The 16,819-nt window shown below is 39.2% G+C and overlaps 1 protein-coding gene across 1 annotated transcript in view; it reads right to left on the bottom strand.

Moving 5' to 3' along the window:
* Positions 1-4,992: 4,992 nt before the first annotated feature.
* MAOB (monoamine oxidase B) overlaps positions 4,993-16,819 on the bottom strand; it is a 51,758-nt gene continuing 39,931 nt past the window's right edge. The window contains exons 11-16 of the mRNA XM_062599591.1: positions 13,149-13,206; positions 11,940-12,037; positions 10,704-10,815; positions 9,050-9,112; positions 8,480-8,639; positions 4,993-5,795 (exon numbers count right to left, since the gene is read on the bottom strand). Coding sequence (XP_062455575.1) covers positions 8,484-8,639; positions 9,050-9,112; positions 10,704-10,815; positions 11,940-12,037; positions 13,149-13,206 — 487 coding nt within the window. The 3' untranslated portion in view covers positions 4,993-5,795; positions 8,480-8,483. The remainder of the gene's footprint in view (positions 5,796-8,479; positions 8,640-9,049; positions 9,113-10,703; positions 10,816-11,939; positions 12,038-13,148; positions 13,207-16,819) is intronic.

The raw sequence follows: 16,819 nt of genomic DNA, 5'->3' as shown, positions 1-16,819 counted from the left end.
TACCAAACTGGGACGAGTGGCTGACACACCTGAGGGCTGTGCTGCCATTCAGAGGGACCTTCAGAGGCTAGTGATGGGCAGAAGGGAACCTCATGAAGTTCAACAAAGGCAAGTGCAGGGTCCTGTACCTGGGGAAGAATAACCCCATGCACCAGTACATGTTTGGCACTGATCTGATGGACAGCAGCTTTGTGGAGAAGGACCTGGGAGTCTTGGTGGACAACAAGCTGACCATGAGCCAGTAGTGTGCCCTCATGGCCAAGACAGCCAATAATATCCTGTGCTCTATTAGGAACAGCATTGCCAGCAGGTCAAAGGAGGTGCTCCTACCCCTCTACTCAGCCCTGGTGCAGCCATACCTAGGATGCTGTGTCCCCAATACAAGAAAGACATAGAACTACTGGAGTGAATCCAGTGGAGGGCTATTAAGATGGTGAAGGGAGTGGAATATCTCATATTAGGAAAAGCTGAGAGAGCTGGGCCTGTTCAGCCTGGAGAAATGAAGACTGAGAGAGTGGTCTTGTTAGTGTGGATAAATACCTGAAGGGAGAGTGTCAAGAGGATGGGGCCTGACCCTTTTCAGTGCTGCCCAGTGACAGGGAAAGAGGCAATGAGCACAAATTTAAAAACAGGAACCTCTGCCTGAACACAAGGAAAAAAAATGTCTTTACCGTGTGAGTGACAGAGCACTGGAGCGGATTGTCCAGAGAGGCTGTGGAATCTGCTTCCTGACCATTCATGTCAAAACTATTTGGATCATAGCCTAAACACCGTCATTTTTATCAAACCTCTGGTTAAATCCAGAGTTTCCAGCTAAAGTATAAAAGGTAGAGCCCAGCATTTGAGGGGGACAACTGGTTAAACACATAGGCCTCCAGGCTCTAGGCAGCTGTGACATATAGGATGGCAAGACATCTTTCTGCATGGAAGCACAACACAGCAGTATTGAACACTGAAATAAATGGGGCCATCTTCTGGCTAAATAATATATATTTTTTTTCACTTCACAAACAAAAACATGGCCAAAGCTTAATGCTTTGGTTTTCAGAAAGGTCCCCATGGATATTTCTGCGTTAGTTCTTACAATTCCTGCTAGGCACCCAAAATATCTATCTGGGATAAATCTGGGATAAAAATACACTAAAGGAAAGGTATGCAATCCTAGACGTTAAGGCTTGGTTATCACCTGTCTCCAAGCTCCTTTATGTTACACTGGAGAAAGCAGAGAGAAGTAGGCTCTAGCCATCTGGTTTCTGTGTCTGAGCATTTGAGCATTTGCCAGATGCTGACATAGATCAGAGCAGTGGAATGTCTGCTGCACCACCTCTGTGCCGACTCTGCAAGACTTTCTCCAAGGGACAGCTTAAGTCTTTCCTGCTGTTTGGCGACACCAAGGAGTTGGAACCGAAGTGTGAGTGAAGCCCTAAAAGCACGTAAGCACTCTTTCCCCCTGCAAAGGGGGTTGCTCTGAGGCTCATTCTAATTTAAAAAGATAGTTAGGGGTGTTGGTTCAAATATGCCACCTTTAAAAAAGCTCTCTAACTGGCCAAGGTCCAGCTCATAAAGAAATCACTGGGAAATAACATGCTTTCTAATTTATTTTAATATTTTCCTTCCATTTTGGGCTGAACTGGCATATGCAGGCTGGAGTAATATCTCCCCTTGATTTTGATTGAGTGCAAGCATACGTTTCAATTGTTTGCCAATGACTGCACAACATGATGGGACATCTCACTACCTCAGATCTCAAACAGTAATTATAATGTAATTTCTTCTAAATGCAGCACTGCTGTGCAAAGTGTTTTCTTACAACTTGGAGCATATGCAAATTGCAAGTGAACAGCCTGAGAGCTGCCAAGGACGCCTCAGTGCATTATTAATTTCTTTTCCTCATTTCCTTTCCTTCTAAGTATTAGAGCATATCTGAGTGCCATGGCGAATGTCATTAGGCTGCAGTGCAGGAACATATCGAGCTATCTGACAAACCCAGTCAGCCAAAGGCTGGTGCTTCTGCTGGGTATCACTATCTTGACTGCAGCTTCAGCAATTCTCTGCTGCGCTGTGGAAGCTGCATTGACAAGAACCCACAGAATTACTATTGGTGTTCAATGACATTATATCCTTGGGTAGATGAGAATAAACTTTATTTGCCCATACTTGTTTTGCTCTAGATAAGACAAATAGATTCCTGGATTTGGATGAGTCTTTTTTGCCACCAAGTTGAAGGGAGGACTCTACAGAACCTGTTGACTGCCAAATTAAGTACAGTTGGATGGTCACAGATCACTTTTTCTTAGAGTCATTCCACTAAGAGTGACTCTAAAAATTTCTAACAGAGAATTTCCTGTGTGCATAGCAGAAATCAAACCTTGGCTAGTAACCTTTTATGTCTAAAAGCAAAATGATATCTTTCACAGTATGTTAAAACATGGTGTAAGACTGACTTGGCCTACAACGGACATAAAAATTTAAAGCAATCTTTCAGCAAAAAAAGTTTGCTTCTTTTCAGCAAGACTGAGAACAGAAAATTGGGATGAGCTAACATTGCGCCAGGTAAGGACCCAACAGACTAGACTTTTAATAAGTCTTTTACACTTCATTGCAGCTATTTACAATTCTTTTTTTAAAAAACTTTTCCTAGCCTAACTTCAAAACAGCTTGTTGCTACTGACTGTACAAATCATTCAGATTAAAATAAACTTAGAAACTATCTTACTCTGTTGTATTATTATTACAGCAGAAACTGGGACTTGGCTACTGAGAGCTCTACTAGCAAATCCATATATTCTCATTAATTAAAACATTATGCCTTTTTTTTCTTTCCGGGGAAAAGCAAAATGACTGTATGACCAGTTTGCATAGAGGACAGCTAAGCATAAGCATTAGCATACTAAGTATGCAATACATGCTAACATACAATGCATTTACTTACACCAGAGAAGTTTACACCATCCCTACTTGCATTTCTCCAAAGTTAAACATCCTCATGAAGCATTTAAGTATCTGTCATCAGTGTTTGATGAGAGGTGGAAGCTGTCTTATTTTGTATCAAAGCTTTGCCTGTGACATCTGCATGGAACTGGTTTACAGCACATGGCCACAGCCTAACTAAGACTTGCAACCTTCTGGAGCAGCAGCTGGAGGCCAGACAATGTACCCTCAGATGTCTAAAAAGCACAAGACAACTGTGTTTAGGCTCCTGAATTGCTGTCTCTGTGTCTAATTATCACATACTCTTTGAAAATATCTAACTGTATCAATAACATCTTTGCAGAACAAGAGAAACATGCATAGTAGAAAACTCTCCTTCAAAACTGAGTTCATCTCATATATTTGAAGCACTTAACTGAGACATTGAAGTCAGTTTAGGTATCCTCCAATATTGAGAGAGAGGGAAAAAGTCTCCTGTGTTAGATGGACTGAACTACCATGAAAGAAGTACCTCTCTGCCCATTCACTACACTAAAGAGGACTGAAGAGACAAAAATTCTAGTTTGGTGTCCCATTCCTGTAAGTAACTCAGGTGAGGCGGCAAAAAGCTGGGCCTTAATATATTGGTCTAAATGAAACAGAAAGCCTGCCCTTGTTTCCAATAGATACTGAACTGTACTCCAGCTCTGTATTTGTGCAGTGATTTTATTTCCTTCTGTTTTCCCTAAAATCTGAAGCCAGTTTTGACTTTCTTTCCTGGGTGTTTTGTCTGAGGCAACTCTATAGGTCTGAGGGGAGTAAGTCCTGGCTTGAGCCAGAAAGCAAACTTAACCAGTCCTTCAAACATTTCAGGATTTACTTCAGAAGACTAGATTGCTATAATTATACCAGGTGAGATGAAAAATGATCCTCAATTCTCATACTAAAAGTAGGTTTTTGAATGATTTAGTAGAACAATTTACAAACATATAGCTGTTCTACTCTCTCCTAAACACTTAGTGGGATTTTTAATTGGCTTCTCAGGAAATCACATCATTAGTATTTAGAATCATGTCATTAGTGTAGATGTCATACAAAATACATTTCTACTGCATTTGAATGTCCAGATCTGGATTAGACTGCTGGAAATAATGACGTGTTACTCCAACTGACATAGTCTCTTTGACATATACTCTGAAAGCTTTGTAAAAAGAAAATATTCAGCATCTCCTCTGGGATGACATGGAACGTGTCTGAGCGAAGGGTTAAAGACTAGTTTAAATTTGACCCAGAGCAGTAACATTTAAGAGGTAAAACTATTTGTTAGCTGTTCTGAGGGCCTGTGAAATGCATTGCTGGCTCTGGCCATTTCTTGGAGGATGTACAGAGCATACAAAGGATTAGCTGATGATATTCACTTTTATAGTCTTTGTATCCCTTTATAACTTGTAAGTAATACTGAAAATTAGGCCTATACAAAGAGCATTGCATGCTTTCGATGCATTTTTTACACAGATGGCTAAAGTTTTTCCAGTATTCTTGTGCAAAACACACATCTCTTTCCAAGATTGCATATGTTTGCCAGTTAACTGCCATGTACCACCCTTGACTTTCGTAACTTGATAAAAAACAGGTGTCCTTCCACATACATGTTCTGGTAAATGATGCCGCACTGAGACTAGGGAGAGATGTATTATATTACTAGCACTGACACTGAGCTGCTGGATGAAACTGGGTCAATGATTTTGTCTCTTTCCTTCCAGGTGTCATATGTTTACACTATATACTCTTTGGCACAAGGTCTGTTTCTTCCGATGTTCAGATGGTGATACTCCAAGCCTGCCTATAATAATAAGAACAACTTTCTAGACGTGGCAGTTGGCCATCATTATTTTAGGAAGAATTATTGCTGAATGTATGTATTTTTCTTTATAGAGCTTTGTTTACTGAAAAAAATCTAAAGATATCCAACAGGTGTCACTTGGGTATGTGAAATGTTATGTTACTAAATAATACTTACATTCACAACCAAATCAGAAGGAAGGTTTTAGATTCGTGAAGAAAAAGCCTCAAACAGTAATGTGACATGATAATATTTATTGATTCTAATTACAATTAAAAAAAGGTTCACAACTGTCAGATAAAAATACCTGCAGAGCCTATTGAAACAGGAACTTAAGAAGAAAATCAAAGGAAACAGTCACCACAGAGGCACTTGAGAAAATGCTACAGTTATAAAAGGCACAAATTCATCACGCACACAGCATATATATTCCTGCAAAGTGAAGTCACTTTTTTTTTTCCCAAAACATAGAGGCAGGCACCACTTAACACTGATCTGTACTTGTTCACAGGAGACACACTATAAGCTGCAGTCTATGACAATGCATAAACAATTTAATTGTAGAGATACTTTGAAAGTAAGATCACTTTGGCCATCTTGTTTTTATCTTTATTGAAGAATAAACTATGAGATCAACATGGTCATTGTAAGAGGGAATGTTAGTTTGTTTAAAGGTGTATTTGTGGGCACTTGTAATCTGCATTTTAAGTGCGTTTAATTCTTGTCAGAGAGTACTGGTAGCTCTGTTGTCATTTAATTCTGGCTCCCTTTTGCATCAGAGCAGTCTAGTAGGACATAGAATTCCTTCTTCCACGAAAATATTTTTCTTTCATATCTCAAAAAGATTTTAAATTTTTGCACTTTTATAAAGCTTATCCAAGTGAAATCATAGTCCCACTGAAGAAGCAGCAAGATTATTTCAACAAAAGCCTCTTGTTTCTCATCCAGACGTTGGATTCCAATTATGGACAACGCTTAGACATATATTTCAGTATCATCAATGTCTCTCATTGACATTGGATGTGTTATTTGGAATCAGTATCTGCATTGAGAAAAAGATATCATTTAAGGAAAGATATGGGGCTGACTCAGACTGTTCCCTCCCTTGTTATTGTTGAGTAGTTTATACAAGTAGCTTTCAAACATTTTGATTAACACAGATTTTCACACTATGACCTGACATTTTCTGCTATATATAATTGCTATTGGAACAGTGTACAAGCAAGTGAACCATCCTTTTTTAGCAAATTAAGATCCTTAAAAAATATACATGATTACACATATCAGTTCATAACAGAAAAATATTATTATTTCCATGGTTGTTTCTACAATGCATTTTTTTTAAGTTGGAAAATTGCTGGATTTTTTTCATAGCATTGGATTTCTCATCAAACATGTTAATAAATTATTAATACAGCACTGTCAAATACCAGTTAAACCAAACCCAATTTCCCTCTTTGAAGATTTAGGGTGAAGTTATTTTAAAATGTAAACCAGTGCTAACAATTCCCGCTACTCATGGGAATGAATTTTCAATTCTCTATCTACATTTATCAGTTTTCTCCATACACTGGCATACACATACACAAAGTGTCATATTTTCCTTTTATTTGGAAGATGTTGAGAAAACAACAGCTAACACCTGCTTTTAATCATATAGTGGTCATAGACTCCACAACCTAATCCTAGCAAGACACTGCTGTAGAGTCAAAGAGAGAATTCCTAATGTTTACGGAGTCTGGAAAAAGAGTCAAAAACTTTTAAGTGTTATTACAAACGTTGCATTCAGACCTCCCAGATCCATAAGACTTAGCTAGAAATCTCAGGGGATTCAAATTCAGTTTGGGATTTCAGACAGTTCCAACTTTTGTTTTTGACAGATAGCATAAGAAATGCTTTCTTCATGGGCTTTTTTTCTCCCATTTTGTTTCACTTTGAAACTAAGAAAGGTTTATATCTATACACACATCCTTTTAAAAATTGACCAGGCTTGTGAGAAGCTCTGGTTATGATTCAGATCAGTGCTACCTATGCCTGAATTCTGTTACTCCTTGGGTTTTCTACTCCTGTGGCACAGAGCATTTTCTTGTTAGACTAGAAAAAAACTCTTCCAGATTCAGGAGCGAAAAAAGATAAAGACAGATACATTTTGGACATGAATAAAAGCAACCCGTCTTTATCAGTCTCAAGGGTTTGCCCCCTTTTTCCAGACCTGCAGAGTATTTCTAGGGCAGAAATGGGAATTGACTACTTGAAACTACTTGAATTTCAAGCAGTTTCTGCAGGAAGTCATTCTGCAAATGTAGCAGTTCTTTATATGTCCATATGTATTACATAAGTAGGTATTCACTGTCTAAAACTTATCAATATTAGACCAAGACTTTAAAAATATCTTCCCAAATTTAGGTTCTTATGTCTATTTTTTGGCCCAAGAATTACCTAAGCTGCAAAAGCTCTGAGCTTGTACAGTTCCCATTCAGCTCTGGGTCCTTCATTCTTTTAGTAAATAAATCACACAGACAGAAAGCCCACATAGAAGTAATTTAGGCATACTTTGAGGTTGACAAATGTCTTAGCCAATTAATGCTCTGTGTCATACAATGAGAAAGGCCATATGTACTGCACTATTTTTCTGACCGAAGAATCTTTATGTCTAAAAAGTTCCCTGATGTATTTTAAAATGAGGATATGTTATAGGACACTCTTTTGTGATACTCTGTTGTGATAAAATCCAAACTGCAGCTACAAAAAGATTTTTAACTGACCCATGAAGTTTAAAAGAACGAAACATAAGGGCAGGTCAGAACTTCATGCACAAATATTACAGCTTTATAAGTAGTTTAGTGGATTTCCATTTGGAGAATAAAGAGAATAAAGAATAATTAATTAGTTCATGCATGCTGCTGGTGGAGATCTTTCAGTTGAGTTGTTCACTAATGTCTGAAGCCCAGGCAGCACCTAAAGAACAAGTCAGGATATCTTTTGAAATGGTAGTCTAAATTTATCCATCTAAACTATGCAAATATGCCCATAGTTTATTAGTATCTCCAAGAGCATAATTGTCTCACAGTGAGTTAAAGACAATGTCTTTGCTGCCTTTGGCAATGGAGCTGAATTTTGAGATAGCCAGCTATGCTCATGCTGCCTGTAAGGGCAGAGCTTATGCATCCTTGTGTGAGATCGGATCTTCTCTGCCTAAAAAACTGTCAGGCTCCAGACTACAGCCAATGTGAAGCAGTGTAAAGCAGTATGGCTGATCAGGATGGATTTATTTTCCCAATTAGAGACAATGGGCAGAAATACTTTGTTTACAGCTAGAGATGGATGTGCCTATGAAGACTTGGAGTTCAGGGTATGGTTCGGATGCAAGTGTAAAAATGTCTGGAAATTATATCAGAACAGGCTTTATTGAGGTATTTTTGTCACTTCTGTTCTGAGATCTGGATTAAAAACTTCAAGGTGATAATGCTTGACAGGGTTTCATAAAAATCCAACAACAAAAAATTACTGCTAGAAGTACGCCTGGATTCAAGGGGTGCTTTTTCAGTCTGGATCCCCTTTATTATTCATACCTCCCTTCTAGCAACTTCTCTCTACTGTTTTCTCCCCTTCTCCAGTCATGATCTGATTCTGGAGACAGGGAAGTATTTGCCAAAAAAAAAAAAAAAAAAAAAAAAAAACTCTGAATAAAATAAAACAGTAAGTGTGAGGCTTTTTTTTTGGCACCTTTTCAGTTTCGAACCAGAAGTCCTTTTTTGTAGGCAAATAGCCCTGCAGCTGTCACAGAGGTGAAGAAAGTGGAAAAGCCAATCAGCTTTAGCAGTCCTGGTATAGATGGTAAGTTCCTCTCCCAGAAGGTTGTAGTAATGGGCAGAGCTGGCACATCCTGTGGAGAGAGCATCCATTGTTAACACAACATAACCATCACGAGCAGGTGGGCAGGATATAAATCTAAAACATCTTGCAACAGAAACAAAAATGGGTTGAGACAGTTCATGTTATCAAAAAGTACAAGGTCTCAAAATTTTCTTCCATTTAGAAGGAAGAAAAAGAGACACATGAAAAGGATTCAGAGGCAAAAAATACAATTCTTTTTAATTCCATGTTACTGAATCAGTAGAGGGGAGCCCTCTCTGGACTTCTATCATGTTTCTGTTCAGGAAAGGGTAGCTTTGGTGAGTAACAGAAAGATCATGGTGGTTTTGGTTTAAAGAACTTATCTAAAAAACAACCAACAGAATTTTATCTCGTCAGTAGTATCAAAGAAAATAATCCACTTAATACAGAAAGACTTACAATTGATTCAGGTTCTGGCCTCCAAATTTCACTGTGTGGGATTTTCCTCATAGCAAACAGTATCTAAAAATAAGTAACATTTCATAGTAAGTAACATTCATTCCTCCAAAGGGCAAAAGGTTTGGGTTTCAATTTTTGTTTTAAAATATTATTGGCCTGATTAAGATAACTTAGCAAACAAATCTCTGTGTGTTCAAATTTTAAAGAAAACCAGATCTTTGCACAAGTCATTTCTGGGGAGGCCTGATATTTAGTAAGATATTCCTCCTAGGAGAAAGTAAAAACAACAGAAGTACCTCACCATGCTTAATTATTCAATGTGAGATGTCAGACCTTGACTAGTCCTATGTGAATACGGTAATATGAGCAGGCCTAAGAATTAAGTACACACTTAAGTACACAAGAGAGGTGTGTATCAAACAGCTACTGAATGGGCAACCTATATAGGAAGCTAGGAGTCATTTGTTTTGCAAATTTTACTGTGGTGTAGGAAAAGGAACAGGATCCTGTGAGAAATGGCAGGACCTCATTTTCAGCCAGAGAAAAGTAAGATTGAAAAGAAAACTTTCACACTGGAAAAGTAATCATTCATAGTATCAAAGATACCAGGGATGAAGAAGAAAGATTATCTGAAACAATAATAATGAAAGACAGCAAAATGATTTTAAGTAAAATAAAATGAAGACGATGCTGTTAATGTTTTTTTTCCTATTCCAGTCCCTTGTACATTTAACTAGATATGCATTCTTTTAAGATAGGCTTTTATTTTAGACAAGATTCAGGAATATTGTCAAGTCTTTATCTAAAATGGTGAGAAACATCCCTACACTGGATTTTTAACTGTCATAAATAAATGAGAAAAGGAAAAACAACACATTTTTACTAGTCAAGCTCACTGGCCAACTTCTCTGCTAAGGTCTCTTCTCTGTGGAGGCCTCCTTAGAGAGGTCATAAAGTGCTACCTCTGGAGGTTTTCAAGAACAGGTTGGATATAACCTGCATATGTGGGACAGTTTAAGTACAGCTGATCCCTGACTATATGAACTATCCAGATCCCTTACAAAACAAATTTCTGTTCTATGACTATAGTTTGTATACATAAGGTTCCCTTCCCCTCATAAAAAAAGACGAGATTTTTCTTGCTGCTTCAGAAACTGCAACATTTACGAAAAATATTTGAGGAACTTGCACCTTCTTATCAAGCAAGATACTTAAGTCTTTGCGTAAGGACTATATATAAGGCACTAAATCGATAGTAATGCTCAGAAACAGTTGAGGAAGGGGCTTGCTGGTCTGCAGACCATCAGAACTGAGCTATTACAAATGAGGCTAACGACCAAGGTCTCTCAGTATGATGACCAACACAATGCACCCATTTCTGGGGAAAAAAAATGCCTGAGAATCTTCCCATTAAAGAATAAAGAAACATGTAATTCCTGGAAACAGAAGAGTTTGATAAAATAGCCAGAGTACATCCTAAATATTCCAAATCTAAATGCATAACCTTAATTCTTTTTGAAGCCTATCCCCTTATCAGGGATCTGCATCAAGATTTTGGAATGACAGAAGTTGGCAACACTCAGTCCCCATTTGGCCTCTACCCAGTTTACACAGGATACTTGACAGTGCTTTTTACTTTGGGTTTGTGTCTTACCTCTCTGGCTGCTCTTTCTCCAGCCTGAACAGCCCCCTCCATGTATCCACTCCACTCAGTGGCTGTCTCTGTGCCAGCAAAATAGATTCTGTCAATGGGCTGCCGAAGAATCCTTGAGAGGGACAAGCAATAAGTCACATCATCCACATTAAGAAAGATGACTAAAATCCTTGGGCAAAGATTAGAGTAAGAGCGTTTTAAATAACAGTGAAAACTGAAAGACAGTAACTTCAGGGGCTTGAGCTGGAGTCTGCATTGCATTTCCCTTTTACAACAGACACAGCAGTGTTCATATTTTCTGTATTGTGATCCTTGTAATGCTATTTCTAGATAATGATCTAGTACTTGTGAAAGTGTAAAGGACAGTTAGTCTGAGATGAGACTTATTCTATCTTACGAGTTTAGCTAGCATCCCAAAAAACAGTGCCAGTCATCACTGGCTTTCTAGACTTCACAGTGCAGCATTCTGAAGTATAGTCCCATGATATCTAAATAATAAGAAAAAAATGGGGGAGGGGGGTATCTTTTATTCATTTTTGCCAGAAATTGCAACAATTAGTATCACAAAAATTATTTTAAAATCTAAGGACTCTGTGTGTTCTTCATTACAGCTGCTTCGCTGCTCTCAGTTTTTTCTAAATTGTGAAGACTTAAACTTTAAGGAGATCTACGATACTACATTAAAAACTAGGCATTTGAAATGCAATCACTGATCTGATCAGTAAGCCTTTTTTTCTTTTTGGTAAATCTTATTTTCATGAAAAAAAAATATGTCTGAGAGGCCTGTAGACAATGGCACACTGATTAATGCAGTAAGTGTTTATCTCCTAAGAGGAACAGGCCATACGAATCACTCCTAACAGTCAGTGTTGGCAGGACTTTGTTCTCTACCAGTATTTATAAAATACCAGTGAAAGATGTGCTGGAAATGGTAACAGTGATCTCAAACACCAAAAACCTGTTTTGTAAACAGATCGTAAAAACTTCCACACTCCCTTCCAAGTCAGCTGTATTCACTGAATAACAGAAGTGAAAAAAGCCCCTAAGTTACTGTACTCATCCATCATAAACCCCAATGGAGAGAAGTGGTAAGCTATACCTGCTTAAAACATTCCCTAATGATTTTAAAAGTATAAAGCCAGTAGAGCGACAGAGAATTTATGATCCTTTCTAAGGTTGTTTATTAACTTGGTCTTATCTTACTACGCTGAAGTTCATCATTAATAGACATTGTACCTTCCATACTGAGTCATTATGCCTGGTGGGAAGTATGCTGTGTAGCACCCTCCAGAATACTGTTCTTCACACCAGTTCTTCTCTTCATAATGCACTGGCTGTAAAAACAGAGATTAATTCACTCCAAGGAATGGACAAAGTCCTGAGGAAACTAAAAAAAGAACTGAGTAGACTGCAGTGAGGAGTAACTTACGATTTGTTGCATGACAATGCCTGACAAGACAAGTACATTTAACAAGTTTCTTAATGCAGCATGGATCAGATATAATAAATCTTAATTCAAGACACAGCTAGCTTTTTTTTGTAAACAAGCTAATATGGACATTGTAGGACAAAATCCTCTTAATCTGTCAACATAAATTTATGCTTAGAGCATAAATTAGAGCCATGTAAAATGAAGTTAATCTCTAATGTAAACACATATAACATTCACAATATGCACATTGGATACAAGCACACTCTGTTCAAAAATGCGAAGTATGGCATTTGCGTAGCTCTATTGCTATGTTTAAAAAGATATGATCTTGAGACTCATATCTACAACATCCAACTCACCTAAAATTATCCTTAAAGGATAATGGGCATTAATAACATAAAGCAAGTTTGAGAACTCACAAATCCTATCAGCTATTTAACCATTACAGGGAAGGCAAGAGAAAGGCAAAATGAAAAGCATATGCAGCCAACAACTAGTAAAAGAAGAAACTTTATGCTGGACACAGACTGTGAGGGACTGAGGACTGAGAGGGAATGGCAAGCCTGTTGCATCTGAAGACAACTGAGATTTATGGCATAGTAGTAACCATTGTGAATGTCACTCTTACCACTGAAGCTGGCATACAATGCCTGTGTTTTTCATTGTTTCATAAGATCGTTCTTGTTCTCAGTGTCAAATACAAAGTGAGATTTGCCACAACGTCCTCTCTGCTCCTCTACAGAAAGCAACGGGCACCCCTGCAGCAGGTACCTTTCCAAAATGCTAGGGAGCACTCTGCCAGAACACAGCTGCTTTCCAGTGTCACTCTGTCATTCCCCATTTCAACAAGGTGGGTTACTGCTAGCGTGGTGCTGCTAATGCCAAGGTTGTGGGTTCAACCCCCATATGGGTGCCTTGCCTGATGGTTGGTAGATGACCTCCAGAGGTCCCTTCCAACTTTACCATTCTGTGAAGTCTGACAAGAGACACTGTGGTGTATATTTTGTTCTTACATGCAAAGCATCCTCTGATCCCAGAACCCTTGCATAAAGTTCACACAGCTTCTTCTTCCTGAAAAAAAAAAAAAGGCAACAAAAACTTCTCTGTAAGTAAAATCAACTGCTGCTAACATGCTCTATTTTTGAGAGAACAAGCATTAATATCTGGTTAAGCTTGAGGTTTCAGCCCTTCAGGGTCTATCCTAATTGCTCAGACTCTGGATTGGATCACTTTAGAAATAACTCTATCATTCAATAAACTCTTGTGTTGTAGAAGTGCCAGTTATGCAAGCTGTCTCCTCAATACACCTCTAGCAGCCCACAGTCATATATTACCCAAAGGTCCTTTAGGCTGTCAGGAAAAGAAAGAAGTGAAGCTTTGCACTTTTTCTCTTGACAGACAGCCCAAGTTATGATCTGTTCCTACAAAGGCATAGGTATCGATAGCCTGAGGCTCTCAAAGAATCAGTACTTTATTTATATATCTATAAAATCTCCTCCTGTTTTAGTGTATGAATCTACAGATCCACGAACATACTTCACTCGGTATCAAACCCTAAATGCAATAAAGTTTGTTCTTACAAGCTGTTGGATCTTTCTGTTTACTGTTAGCTGCACTGCACCACTTCCCAAATAGACCAAGATGAAGATGAAACAACAGTTAACAATTATGTAAAAATAACACTAGAAAGACATTTATTTGATTTATTTTTGCAAGCACATTCCATGCTATGCTGGGCACAAAGCACAGCAGAAATATATCAGTCCAAATTCTGTAGGTGTTTGAGCTACGCTTACAGCTATATAAGCACACCAGGAATCCATAAATATGCTCCAGTATGAAGGCACCCAGCTCTGCAGGAGCTCAGCTATGAGCAGCTGAACTCAAAGAAGCATATTGAGGGAGGATTAGGAAAAAAAGAGAAAAAGAACAGGAAGAACTGAAGGGCTTTAGATAAGGTGTTCTTCTGTGCAGGTTGGTGCTTGAGTAGAAAATGTGGAGGCTGCAAACATTCAAAAGAGCTGTGACCCTGGGATGATTTCACTGCTCTCAGGTGACAAGTCTTGCAGCAGCCCTGTCAGCCAGGAGGAAAGTAGCCCATTCCTTGCTCCAGCAGCAGAAATGCATGGTGAGGTACTGCCCGGCCAGGGGGCTTTCCAGAGCTGCCAGAGGTAAATACTGACATTCTTCGGCAGTCTCAGGGTGAGAGAGATCCCACAATAGCCATACCTAAAGGGACGATATCGTCCCTCTCCCTCTAAGCAGTGACTTTTGTGCCCTGCAGACCACCAGCACCCCCACAGTGTCTGAACCAGAGACATTTCAATGGCACTTTCCAGCAAAACACCCTGCTAGGGACTGCCCACTCCCCTCACAAATGCCCATCACCTTCTGCTTTCCAGTAAGTTGGTCACACTATGGGGCTCACAGGAAAATGAGCATCACCTTGGGATCCATCTACTTCTGCTCCTCTTAGCCCCATGACAGGGGTGAAGAACACTTCTTGAGATCTGCCTGTGCCCTGCAGGTGTGACTCGCATACCCTCCAAAAAGCCTGGAAATGGCATAACAGAGGCTGTCAGGTCAGCTGCAGGGCTTCAAAAAGATAAAAGTTCACAGCTGTTTGCTAACTATATTGCAAATAAAGACAAAGTTACTTTAAGATAGCTATGAAAAAGTAAATATTAACTTTCAGGTCAATGACCTCTTCATATGAAAGAAATTTTGACCTAGTAAGGAGTTATTTAATTGATAACAAGGTGTTACTTGAAAAAAAAATGTTCAGTTTCCAAAGGGTTGAATTGTACCAATAATAATCTGTCAGTGAGGACATTTACCCTAACAAAAAAAATTCTTAGAGATATGTTGGCCTTTTACGAAATCTGTGTCTTTTGTGCTAGAACACTTTAAACAGTTATTTATTTATGGGCTATTGCTAGCATGGAATATACTGAATACAGCATATGCAATGAGTAAAACCCTTATTTCTTGGCCTTGGATTCAACTATGAAATTGTCATCAGATCTGATAAGGGGAATGTTATGTCTAGGGCTGGCCAGAGAGGGTCCTGTTGAGAATTAGTCTGCCTGGTGATTCCCTGCTATGATGCAGAAGTGCCTGCGCTCAGCTCTTTTCCCTGGTCTTTTACTCCAAGGCAGTGCACAATGCCACCACCTTCATTGCACAGCTATGAAAGATGGGACGTAATCTAACTACTCCAATTACTCATTGTCACCTGGCCTGAGAACACCAGATAGAAGACAGCAGTGGGTTTCACTCCCTTAAATCTGGCTCAGGCTGCAAAAGTTTTTGTCTCCTCTTGTATGATTCCAGGCTATGATTTGAAATAGCTGCCACAAACCCTAGATGCCATTCCTCCCATACAAGGAATGCTGAAAATCGTAGCCATTGCTGACAATGTGATAAAGGGGGAGCCCAGCTCTAGATAACTGGAGAGCACCACATCTCACCAGACAGCTGGCCCACCTTGCTCCTCTGCAGATTGCCGCAAGAAGCCACAGTTAGAAGAGATTCCTCCCTGCAAACAGCATAGCCCTCATCTACTTGGGTGCATCCTGGGTGATCATGCTCTACCTTTTCCAGGACTACAGTTTCCCCTGAAAGGATAGTCATACTTGTGTACAGGGGAGGAGGTGTAGCTTCATCGAGCAGGCTCCTGCCTTGACAAGCTGGGACAAGGAAGGCAGGATTCAGAGAAGCACCTCTGGGCCCCAAACTGAGGTACATCTATTGGGTATCAACCCAAGCATAATTTATAACCATTTCTTATCCCCCCAAAATAAGTCTTTCCCAATCTAAGGTTTATGCCTCAAAAAGACAAATGTTCAAAATCTTGCTGTTTAAAACTTAACTATAGGCAATAGCAGAGTCAGTCATGCTAATACTTTCAACACCCACACGAAAGCAGATTGTCTTTAATGGAGCCTTATACATGCTACGGCATTCCTTCATTTCACAGAAATAGAGGCTGTTCTTAAACAGCCATTCTGAGCATACAAGATGCTCAGATGCATCTTGTATGTTGGCACATAGTGCGAGATACCATTTGGTGTTTATGATGGCTTAAGATGCTGGATGCACTGGATTTCAGAATACTTGCACTGTTTTTAAGAGACTCCCAGCAGGTCACTGACTATTTCAAAGCCTAAATGCTGAAGAAAAAGCTGCTTTGTCCATTTTTGCCAACACTGAAGGAACTCTGTGGACCAGGCTGTCATTTCAAGAGACTGGGATATTAACAGCCCCATTTAGGCCCATTATCCACAGGCTGCAAAGATACCTGCAAAGCTAATTCTGAGATGACAACAAGTATTCTAGTTAGGCTGGCTATTACTATAAAATGTTTATTTGGACACTCAGTATTCCTTGTGACATGCTTTAAATATAAATGTATTTTCTCCATGTCAAAATAATGTTATCATATTTGCACACTCGTAGCTTTTAATTTGACTATAGAATCACAGAATCAGTAAGGTTGGAAGGGACCTCTGGAGATCATCTAGTCCAACCTCCCTGCTCAGCAGGGTCACCTACAGCATGTTAGACAGGGTTGTATCCAGGCAGGCTTTGAATATCTCCAGAGAAGGAGACTCCACAACCTCTCTGGGCAACCTGTGCCAGTGCTCCGTCACTCTCACAGGGAAGAAATTCCCCCTCATGTTCA

Source organism: Rhea pennata, chromosome 1, assembly GCF_028389875.1.
Source record: "Rhea pennata isolate bPtePen1 chromosome 1, bPtePen1.pri, whole genome shotgun sequence".
Lineage (NCBI taxonomy): Eukaryota > Metazoa > Chordata > Aves > Rheiformes > Rheidae > Rhea > Rhea pennata.
Note: the sequence above shows the minus strand (reverse complement) of the source record. Positions and strands in the feature narration are given on the sequence as shown.